A 12496-nucleotide genomic window follows, 5' to 3' on the forward strand; every position below is an offset into this window, starting at 1 on the left:
TTGTTTTTTTTAACTTAATATCTCTTTCCATGTTAATACACAGACTTACTTCATTCTTTAAAAGTTATACAGTAGTCCATAAATTAACTATTCCTATACTGGTACATGATTTTTCCCCAATTTTTCACTTTTTACAAAAATGACACTATGATCATCTGTATACATATATTCATCAACTTTTAAAAATAATTGATAGGGGGCCAGCCCGATGGCGCAAGCGGTTAAGTGCTCGCGCTCTGATGTGGTGGCCCAGGGTTCGCTGGTTCGGATCCCTGGTGCGTACCGATGCACTGCGTGGCAAGCCATGCTGTGGTGGCGTCCCACATAAAGTGGAAGAAGATGGGCATGGATGTTAGCCCAGGGCCAGTCTTCCTCAGCAAAAAAAAGAGGAGGATTGGCAGATGTTAGCACAGGGCTGATCTCATCAAAAAAAAAAAAAAAAAAGGATAAAAAATAATAATAATAAATAAAAATGATTTATAGAAAAAATTCCTATAAGTGAATGTGCTGAATCAAAGGGTAAGAACATCTTAAATTAAATTCTATTCTATTACATACAGTTTTTAAAAGATAAAGCCAATTAACTGACTAAAATACAACACGGCTCACAATTTAATCACTCAAAAGGCAGAGGAATGACAAAAAGCAGTTAATTCTGAACCAGAGGGAAGAACTAGTTCCTGAAGTCAAAAAAATGGAAACTTAGAGAAGAACAGACATCCTTGACTTAATGGTTAAAAAGAGGACTTTTGGGGGCCGGCCCCGTGGCTTAACGGTTAAGTGTGCACGCTCTGCTGCTGGCCGCCCAGGTTCGGATCCTGGGCGCACACCGACGCATCACTTGTCCAGCCATGCTGAGGCGGCGTCCCGCATATAGCAACTAGGAGGATGTGCAACTATGACACACAACTATCTACTGGGGCTTTGGGGAAAAAAAGTGGAAAAAAAAAGGGAGGAGGACTGGCAATAGATGTTAGCTCAGGGCCGGTCTTCCTCAGCAAAAAGAAGAGGATTGGCATAGATGTTAGTTCAGGGCTGATCTTCCTCACAAAAAAAAAAAAAAAAAAAGAGGACTGTTTGGGCAGGACAAGTCGGAAATGAGCCCCATAATTTAGGAAAGTGAATTTCACAAACTCAAAAACTATACATATGATTCCATAGACAGCAAACCTAAAAAGACAATATGGTTCAAGCTGGATATAAGGCTTACAAAATGAAATTCTAACAAAATTTTTTCTAATGCCAAGAAAGAAAAGGAAAGGCTGAAGAAACTACAATGGTTATATCTAGCATTCCCCAAGGAGTTCAAATATAATTATCGCATACAAAAATGAACACATAACCAAGGATGAATACAGAAAAGTGACATGAAACAATAACAACAAGGTCAGAAAGGTAAAAGTTCAAAATGAAGTGAGGCTAAGCTATATTCAGATCCAAGGTATCTGATCAGAACACCCACCTACAAAGAGGAATGTTTCAAACACAAGCTAGGCAACAATTTACAACCAAAACATTATCACAGATGATAAGTGCAAAGCATTTACAGATTGGGATGGTTACTATATTTTTGCATTGAGTCTTACTTGAAAAAAACAAAAATAAATTCTTAATATTCAAAATAAAAAAAGTCAATACATTGCCTTTTTAGGTACATAATTACAACTCAAACAATTTCATAGCAACTCATTATAGCAACAGAATATACCGGAGTGTGATGGCTCTTGCTACAGGATCATTACTATGAATCACAGAGAAAATTCTCTTCACAAATTCATCCACATTTAGAATCTTCTCCAAATGCTTCTCACTTTGTTGAGTAACTTTGAGAACACAGAGCCTCAGAAAATTGTTTCTATGAAAAACCAGAGACAAAATCAATTAGACGACTTTAGGAAAGTAATATTCAATTAGGAATCAAAGCAACACTAACAATATTAAATTTTAGCAACAGGCCAATGTTTTGCAATCTTAATATTATTTGTCTTATCACTAAAAGAGTGAAAGTCTATACTTGAGGTGAGTACTAAGCATAAGCAGTTAACAATGCCTGCAGTCCTGCCGCAAGACACCAAAACAGCAGTGACAGAAAGAGAAGCCCAGGAGCTGAACTAAACCTCCTCAGTCGTATTATAATCAAGGCGAGGAGGTCAGATGGCCTCCTCCTCTCTCGAGCTAAGTCTACAATACCTTTTCTCCTTCAAGTCTGATTTGGTGTGTGTATGAGTGCATGAAGAATGGTGGAAAGAAGTGGGAGAGGGACTGGTGGGGAGAAAAAAAGAAATAGGTGTTTATTCAGTGCTTACATATTTCAGGCAATTCACAGTAACATGCAATCTCATGTCACAAAATAAGCTATTAAATTAAATCAGAAACTTCTCAAAACAATCTGCACAAAGCCACAGATATTTCCAAAATATACAATAATATATCAAGGTTGTGTTAATTTGATTTATCCTGGTCCCCCCAAAAATAAGTACTCTCTGACTTATACTCTTCATTTTTGCTTAAAATGCCATTAAATTTGACACGAAAAAGTGTTGCAAACTGCCATGTGCATCCACTAAAATGGTAACTATGTGGAAGTCCTAAAAGGCAAAAAGAATAAAGACTATAACATAAAACAAAGAAATATGGACCAAGTGCTTAAGGACACAGGCTTTATAAAGACTTACCCAACTCTGAAAACATCAGCTAACTTTAGGAACGCAGAATTGATGAGAATAGGGAAGGGATACTTTTGAAAGAGCCTGGGAAAGCGAACAACTGCTTCACACTGTTCACCAAGTTTGCCAGATCTTAGACCTACAGAAAGCATTAAAAAAGGAAGAACAGCTTACAAATTTGTGGCTATAAGGCAAAAATAGCAAATACCAACACGGTATTACACAGTAAAATTATTTACACAGTAAAATAACAATCATTCTTAACAATTAGGTAAAGTACAGTTGTAACTCATTATCTTTTTTTTTTTTTTTAAGGAAGATGAGCCCTGAGCTAACATCTGTTGCCAATCCTCCTCTTTTTTTGCTGAGGAAGATTGGCCCTGGGCTAACATCCATGCCCATATTCCTCTACTTTACATGGGACCCCGCAGCCACAGCATGGCTTGATAAGCAGTGCGTAGGTCCGCGCCCAGGATCTGAACCTGCGAACCCCAGGCCACCGAAGCAGAGCACAAGAACTTAACTTCTATGCCACCGGGCTGGCCCCCCATAACTCATTACCTTTTTAAAAATAAAAATAACATATAAAACAGTAATTTGGTAAACTGCCACTTTTAGATATAGAATAATGAAAAAGAAACTTTTTTTTTTTTTTAAAGTTGAGTTAACTAAGAATATTCAGGGCCATAAAATAAATCTCAACAAACTTAAAATGACTGAAATTCTACTCTGACCACAATGGAATTAAATTAGAAATCAATAAGAAAAATATCTAGAAAATTCCTAAAATATTTGGAAATTAAACAACACACTTATAAATAACCCATGGGTGAAAGAAGAAATCAGAAGTGATTTAGAAAAATATCTTGAACTGAATGAAAATGAAAGTACAATCTGTGGGATGCAGCTAATGCAGTGCTTCAAGGAACATTTATAACATTAAATGCTTATATTAGGAAAGAAGATACGTCTCAAATCAATGATCTAACAAAGGGGCCAAGATAACTCAATGTGAAAGGATACTCTTTTTAACAAACGGCTCTGGAACAACTGGATATCCCATAAGCAAAAAAAAAAAAAAAAAGAAACTCAATCCTTAATTTGCACCACATACAAAAATTAACCCAAAATGAACCACAGACCTAAATGTAAGAGCTAAAATTATAAACCATATAAAAGAAAATATAGAGGAAATCATTATGAGCTTGGGTTATGCAAAGAATTCTTACATAAACCCACAAAGCACAAACCATAAAATAAAAAAGTGATGAGTTGAACTCCACCAAAATTAAAAACTTCTGCTCTTCAAAAGATACTGTGAAGAGAATGAAAAGACAAGCCACATACTGGAAGAAAATATTTACAGAACAGATACAGAACATGTATCTGATAAAGGATAGTTCTTATACCTCAATAATAAGACAACCTAATTGCTTAAATGGGCAAGATTTGAAAAGAAATTTCATTAAAGTGGAAATATGGATGGCAAAATAAGCACATGAACAGATGCTCAGCATTGCTAGTTATCAGGGAAATGTAAATTAAAAACCACAATAAGATACCACTACACATCCACTAGAATGGCAAAAAATTTAAAAAGACTGACAATACCAAGTGCTAATGGGGATATGGAGCAACTGTAACTTTCATACACTGCTGGTGGGAATGTAAAACCATACAGTTCTTTAGAAACAGTTTGGTCGTTTCTTAAAAAGGTAAACATACACTTACTATACACTCAGCAATCCTATTACTAATATTTATCTAAATATTTATCCTAGTAACGTCCATACAAAGATCTGCATGCAAATGTTCACAGCAGCTTTATTCATAATAGCTGAAACTAGAAACAACTCAAATGTCCATCAGCTGGTGAATGAATAAACAAATTGTGGTATATCCATACAATGGAGTGCTACACAGCAATAAAAAGGAACCAATTACTGATTCATGCAACAACATGGGTGGATCACAAAATCATTAGGCTAACTGAAAGAAGTTACACCCAAAACAAGTTAGACATACAGTATATAGTCTAACCCAAAAAAGTTAGACTATATACTGTATGACTCTATTTTATATGACATTTTGGAAAAGGGAAAACTATGGGGACAGAAAAGAGACCAGTGGTTGCCAGGGGCTGGAGAGAGGGGATTGACTGCAAAGGGGCAAAAGGAAAGTTTTTAGAGTGAAGGAAATGTTCTATGTCTTGACTGTGGTGGTGGTTTCATGACTACTTACATGTGGTGAATTTTATTATATACAAATTATACCCCAATAAATCTAATTTTAAAAATTAAAAAAAAAAACAACAGAGTTATTGTTTAATCCTTAAAAAAATTCATTAAGAATGAATATCTTGCTATGGAATTAATAGCATCAGCTTCAAATATTTCTTTTAGTATTTTACCATTCACAAAATGCCAATTATATCTGCACAAGAATAAGTGCCCTAGAATATCTCTGTTCAGTTACCTTTGTTCATTGTTAAAAAATGACAAAGGAAATGTTTGTTTGAGGGCTCTTAACTGGTTGCTACTATGCATCACTACAAAAGACAACCACAAGATCTTCTGCACAGGGAATTTTTACAACTTACTAATGGGTTAAGTTCTGTAAACATACTCAGGTTAGTTATTTGGTACTTGGAACATATTTTGTCACAGAGAAAAATAGTACTATCAGCACTCAGAGTACTCCAGAATCTAACAACCACTTATAATAAAAGTTCCTATGGGAAAATTAATTCAAATTTCAAATTGAGATATTTAGAACATATCCCTACTACCCTTTAGAGCCTGCTCCCTTCTTCCCCCACCCTCTACCTCCGACTTCCATACACACAAGAACTACCACTGAAGCTCTAGGCTTTCTTCCCACCAAACACACAGTGCCAATAGGGACATTCTAAGTGACTGGCAGTGACTCATGTAGCCTTAAAAGCTTTTCTAAAGGCCTGACTTGAAAAAGGGGTCAAGGGACACACAGAGCAGTGAAGGACACAGAGAAGGGGAGAAGAGGAAGGGCAAGTCTGAGGATGTGAGTGAGAGAACAGAGAAGAAACAGATGTGTGCTTATGTATGTGTGCTGAGGGAGGGGGTTTTTGGGAAAATCCACAGTAATTGGAACTTTTCCTTCTCTCTGCTAGTAGCTGAGTGATGCAAAGGCTAGTCAAGTTCTGTTTGTAATGAATTAATCTTGTTTGGGATGAAAAAGGCAAAGCAGGAAGCAGTCCACGTACCTACAGGGAGTTTCCTTGACAGAATATGGTCTGCTTTCCTTCCCTTGAAAAACTGAACCACAGCCCACATTGATTTGTTTAAACACGCTGATTTAAAATGTACCAAAGATAATTTTGAATCTGGCCAGAGAAATGTTTTGATTTCTCTAGTTTTGTCAAATTTTATTTTATTAAGATAAAGTAGATCCTCATTCCTATAACAGGGCCATCAAGGGAAATGAGCTAAAGAATAGTAAATTCCTTGCTTATTTTCTGATGTCAGAGCCTCAGGAAAGAGGAAATGAGAAGCTAGGCTGGCTCTGAGGGACAGAAGCTAGGGTACAAGAGAAGAGAGAAATGCATTAAGGTTTTTAATTTAGCATTAATCCTAGGCTGGGGCAGTATGGTACCCATCTTGCTTGCTCTCGGCCAATTTCAACTCCCGGTAAGCCAAGCACCTGAAAATGGGCACTCGGCACAGTCAGATCTTGTTCTAAGAGGGGTTATTCACTTTTATTTCTGTTGCTGGCTACAACCAACTTGAGGAAGAATGCCCCGATCAGAAGACCAATGATCATAAGAATGCCACAGTAAAACCAGAGATTAAGGCAAAGGGATGTGATTGCTGTTTCTACGTTTTACTTTTTATTCTCCCACCAAAAAAACAAAGCTCTCTTCCTTTTCATCGCCTGTAGTTAAACAGTGCTTAACTCAGTTGCAATTTATAAATTGCTTATTCATTTAAAATTCATTTGACAGCAGTGAAATTCATTATTCTACACTTATTTATTTATTTTTTGTGTGTGTGGAATATCAGCCCTGAGCTAACATCCGTGGTAATCCTCCTCTTTTTGCTGAGGAAGACCAGCTCTGAGCTAACATCTATTGCCAATCCTCCTCCTTTTTTTTCCCCACCTCAAAGCCCCAGTAGATAGTTGTACGTCATAGTTGTACATCCTTCTAGTTGCTGTATGTGGGACCTGGCCTCAGCATGGCCGGAGAAGCGGTGCGTCGGTGTGCACCCAGGATCCGAACCCACACCGCCAGTAGCGGAGCGCGTGCACTTAACCACTAAGCCACCGGACCAGCCCCTATTCTACACTTATTTAGCAGTTAAAATGTGCAGAACATTTTGCTAGGCTAGTGATTTTCAGCTCTGGTTCTGCAACAGAAACATTTGTGAAACTTTTCAAAAACACCTATGCTAGGGTTCCACTGCAAACCTACCGAATCTCTGGGGCAGGGCCCAGGCATCTGTGTAGCTGCTTTGAGAAGGTAGGCACTTAGATCCTCAAGCTATCCTCTGCCACTTGAGTCTTTTTTTTTTTTTTAATTTTATTTATTTTTTTTCCCCCAAAACTCCAGCAGATAGTTGTATGGTCATAGCTGCACATCCTTCTAGTTGCTGTATGTGGGATGCGGCCTCAGCGTGGCTGGAGAAGCGGTGCGTCAGTGCGCGCCCGGGATTGAACCCGGGCTGCCAGCAGCGGAGCGCGTGCACTTAACCACTAAGCCACGGGGCCGGCCCTGGTACTTGAGTCTTACTTGACTGGCCTGACTACACTGGAGTTAAAAAACCAGTAGGCTGCTGAATCTGGCCCTCAGAATAATTTTATCTGATAGATACAATGTTTTTAAAGGTTTTGAATCCATTGTCAAATTTTAAAAATGAAATTGAGATTTCACATAAATCCCAGGATTTCTGGCTTTTTAAAAAAATTTCAAGATCTGAAATGTTACTGAAGACAGTGGGAGAGTCTTGACCAAAGAGACACTGTAGTATTGTAGGTCTGTGCTGAAGGCCAGTTTGGGTTTGATACCATTTCTGATAATAGCCACATACCCTGTTGTATGACTTTCTCCAGCAATTTTGGCTGCCTTTGGGCACACATGACTAGAACAGAACCTTGGATGAGAATTTAAAGTACTGGTAAGAAAGATAATGAAGTGAATGAAATGAGGGACCATGAAATCTAAGCTGGATAAGGAAGTAAAAACAGGAAGGGACTGATAGGTAAGGGAAAGAGAGATGAGTATGCTGAAGTCTGAATGAAAATAAAGACTGGTCAAAAGCAGTTAATCATGATGATGATGATGATGCATTTGTTGTTAGTGACGATTCTGACTCCTAGCAACCCCACGCACAGCAGAGTGCAGAGCAGAACCCTGTCCGGTCTTTCTGCTCCATGCTCTCATCTTCCCACTGCTGTATGAGACTATGCTCCATTGCTATTCATAGGGTTTTCACAGCGAATTTTTCGGAAGTCAGTGGCCAAGTCCTTCTTCCTAGTCTGTCTTAGTCTGGAAGCTCTGCTGAACCTGTCCACCATGGATGACCCTGCTGATATTTGCCAGTGGCATAGCTTTCAGCATCACAGCAACATGCAGCCACCACAGTATGGCAACCAACAGAGAGGTGTGTGGTTCCCTGACCGGAAACGAACCCAGGCCATGGAGGTGAGAGCATGGAATCAACCACTAGACCACAAGGACTGGCTTGATGATGCATATTAAGTGCTTATTCTATGCCAGACACTCTACTAAGCACTTTACATGTATTAAACTCTCACTATAATCATAGAAGTTAGGTACTATTATTACCCCCATTTTAAAGATGAGGACACAGGGGCTGGCCCGGTGGCCTAGTTGTTAAGTTTGTGTGCTCCGCTCTGGTGGCCTGGGGTTCACAGGTTCGGATCCCAGGCACGGACCTACATACTGCTCATCAAGCCACACTGTAGCGGCATCCCACATACAAAATAGAGGAAGACTGGCACAGATGTTAGCTCAGCTACAACCTTCCTCAAGCAAAAAGAGGAAGACTGGCAATAGATGTTAGCTCAGGGTCAATCTTCCTCACCAAAAAAAAAAACAAAAGATGAGGACACAGGCAAAGAAGAGTTAAGCAGCTTGCCTAAGAAACAACAGCTAATAAATGGCAGAGATGGGATCCAAATCCTGGCAATCTGGCTCCAGAGTGTCTGGTCCTATCCATTTTGCTAAAATGCGTCTCTAGCAAGTTACTAGAGGATAGAGGTTAAGATTATAGAAGGGATATTTGAACTAGTGATTTCAGTGCTGTAATTCTGAGGGATGACAAATTCCAGAGAATTGAGGAAGAATAACATAAATGATGGTAAACTTGGGGTTTGTGATGAACATTAATCAAGTTTTTCCAGGTAGCATGTATCAGTCAAGAGTCCTGAGCTGCAAGCAACAGAAGCTAACTCTGGCTGATTAGGCAGAAAATGAGTTTATTAAAAAACCAATTAATAGTTTCAAGGCTAAACTTCTAAGAACATCTAATACCACAATGCCAAACTGATTAGATGAGGAAAACTGTTGTTGCTAGGAAACACCAGATGCTACAACTGGCTCTGCTATCATCTAGGAATGTTGTAGCCATGGCTGCTGCTACTGTACACTAGGAACACTGCAGCCACTGATGCTGCCAGGGCAGGGAACTGCGAGTATACTCTTCAACTCTGCCTTCTTGCATCTCTAAAATCCTCAATCACAGAGCCTAGAGGAGGTTAGTCTGACTGGCAGAGACTAGTTCACATCCTGCACTCTTGGAAGGGAAACTAGGAAAGTGAGTTTCTGCTTCCACCTTAGTGAGACAGGGCTTGTAATGTGGGACATTCCTCAAGCACAGAAAGAGTGTTCAAATGATGCTAAGCAGCCACCAACATGATTAATATCCACTACAAAGAACATTGCTAATACACATTGCCATACAAGCACATTTTAGGAGGATTCGTTGTATACATTTGCTTTAGCTAAGGAGTGAGAATGATTCGAAATGGAACCATAACACACATACATCTTAAAATATATTCATTAAAAATAGGGGGAGAGGAGGGACTGGCTTGGAGGCACAGTGGTTAAGTTCGCGCTCTCTGCTTCGGTGCAGCCCGGGATTCGCAGGTTCAGATCCCAGGCACGGACCCACATACTGCTCATCAAGCCATGCTGTGGCAGCATCCCATACACAAAATAGAGGAAGATTGGCACAGATGTCAGCTCAGGGACAATCTTCCCTAAGCAAAAAAGAGGAAAATTGGCAACGGATGTTAGCTCAGGGCCAATCTTCCTCACCAAAAAAAAAGGGGGGGGAATACAAACACAAGTATGGACGACACATTATAAGGTAACCTAACAACCCATAGCTTCATAAATTGCTAATGGCAAAGTCTCAGTAAATTATATTTAAAAAGAAGGAATAGAAGCAACTGAAATGACAGTCAACTCAACTGATGACGCATTAATAATAAAGAATCCTTCCCTCAAATTTCAAAAATTTTGTAAATGTACATGGCGGGATATATGCAATATTGTGCAGTATACACATAGAATACTGATTTAGAATCATAAACAAATTAAGTTTATTTTATGAATACCAACTTTTAGGAATATTTAATAATTCACTTTGTAAGTTATAAGATAGTAGCTCTTAGCCATACATAAAAATGCGTCTATGGATTTCAGTAAGAACTGAAGAAGGGCCTTAGATTTTTGGATCAGTTCATGGTTGATCAAGGGATCACCAACCAGGCTTTGAGAATCAGTCCTTTCTAACGCTAGTTTTTATGTGGCTTTGAGTTGTTAAGAGTCTGACCCTAGCCTTAATTCTACATGATCTTGTAAGTCCACTTCTCAACACTGGCAGACTAAGTTTGATCTGGTAGCACAGATTCTCAAGAGAAAGAATCTGACTGACTCAGTGTGGGTCACATGTCCACTTCTGAATCTATCAGTTATGGCATGGAATTAGTCACCTGGTATAAACTTGGCTGCAGAGGCCTCTCTCTTTAGTAGGGGATATGGAGATACATCCAAGGCCTCATATTTGTTTATCATAACAACAACTACATCTGTGCCAATATGGATAGTGTGATAGTGATCTGTGGGCTCTTTCACAGTCTAAGAATTCATATGTTTGGAACATAGCTGAGGTGACGGCATATAAGAGGAAAATAAGGGAGAACAGAGAGTTGTCCTGAATTATATAAATTTTCTCTTTCAAAATTACATTTCATTGAGGACATCATCAAGTTTTTCAGGCAATATTAAGTTCACCAACACCTTGAACAGCAATTCCACTCTACATTTCCTCACTTCCCATCACCCAGCTGCAAGAAAGGAAACCACTCTCCTCCCTATTGCTCCTTCACCTCATCCTTTCCAAGGCCAGCCTTACAGAGAGCAGACAGGCTGGATGACGTCACTTAAGGGAGACTCTCTCTTTTACACCCAAGGTGAAGGAGACCTTGCATAAGTTTTCCTAAATCATCGGGACAACTTCCCTATCAGCTGACCTAAAAATGTTTAGACTGACTATGTAAAGTTACATTAGTGAAAAACTTACACTATTAGAGTACTTTATGTGAGATATGTCCTTTATAATGCCTATATTACAGTAATGATTATCCATATTATGAAATGTGTCAGATAAATATAAGTTGTGAAGTGTGTCAGATAAATATAAGTTTTACTTGATTATGATACTTAACTCTGCTTATATATGCTCAGTTTTCACAAAAGCTCAGTCAGCACGGTTATCAGCTTAAGACTTTAAAAAAGGGACAGAGGGCTGGCCTGGTGGCGGAGCGGTTGAGTGCGCACGCTCTATCGCGGCGGCCCGGGGTTCGCAGGTTTGGATCCCGGGCACGCATCAACGCAGCACTTGTCAAGCCATGCTGCGGCGGCGTCCCATATAAAGTGGAGGAAGATGGGCATGGGTGTTAGCCCAGGGCCAATCTTCCTCAGCAAAAAGAGGAGGATTGGAAACAGATGTAGCTCAGGGCTAATCTTTCTCACAAAAAAAAAAAAAGGGGGACAGATAGAAAGACCTCTATATAGCAGCTACAGTGATCTTTAAAAATGTAAACCAATCCATGTCAGTCCTCTGCCTAAAGACTTTCAATGCCTTCCCAGTGCACTCTGCATAAATTCCAAACTTCTCGTCCTAACCAACAAGGCTATAGTTGATCTAGTCTTGTCTGTCTCCTCACATTAGAGCACAAGCTTCTTAAAACCGTTTTGTTCACTAATACAGCCCAAGTCCGAGTAAAACACCTAACACAATGTAGCTGATCACTAAAAATTTGTCAAATTAATGAATGGCTATCATAGGAATGATTATTTTCCTGAAGGAATGGACTGGAGTCAGCTTCAAAATAGCATCCATTTATTCCTAGAGAGATTAGAAACAAGTAGCTTACTGCCATGCTTGCTCAGAAGGCTCAGAACGAAGTGCAACAGGTTATAAATATATAAAAGGTTATAAATGGCAGCATTTCCCAAGTGTGTTTCTTAGGACTAGCGCCACGAGATATTTCTTTATAATGGAGTTCAAGTGTCTTATCTGTATACCTAACTGCCTACTTAACATCTCCATTTGGATATCTAAGAGACGTCTCAAATTTAATAGTCCCAAACTGATTTCATTTTCATTCACTCAGTAAAAGGCAATAAGTACTTCTAGTAGCTCAGACCAAAAACCTCTACGTTTTCCTGACCACTTACTCTCACATTCGCATCCAATTCATTAGCTAATCTTGTTGGCTCTACTTTCAAAATATATCCAGAATCTCAGCACTTGACTCGG

At 39.1% G+C, this 12496-nt stretch overlaps 1 protein-coding gene across 2 annotated transcripts in view; it reads right to left on the reverse strand.

The window, feature by feature from the left end:
- Positions 1–12496, reverse strand: part of INTS7 (integrator complex subunit 7) — a 340989-nt gene that overhangs the window by 325250 nt on the left and 3243 nt on the right. For both annotated transcript variants that reach the window (XR_009219849.1, XM_058539794.1), the window contains exons 2-3: positions 2676–2805; positions 1709–1855 (exon numbers count right to left, since the gene is read on the reverse strand). Coding sequence is in view for 1 of the 2 variants with exons in the window: in XM_058539794.1 (XP_058395777.1) it covers positions 1709–1855; positions 2676–2805 (277 nt within the window). In the remaining variant the exon portion in view is untranslated. The remainder of the gene's footprint in view (positions 1–1708; positions 1856–2675; positions 2806–12496) is intronic.

Source organism: Diceros bicornis, chromosome 4, assembly GCF_020826845.1.
Source record: "Diceros bicornis minor isolate mBicDic1 chromosome 4, mDicBic1.mat.cur, whole genome shotgun sequence".
Taxonomy (NCBI): domain Eukaryota; kingdom Metazoa; phylum Chordata; class Mammalia; order Perissodactyla; family Rhinocerotidae; genus Diceros; species Diceros bicornis.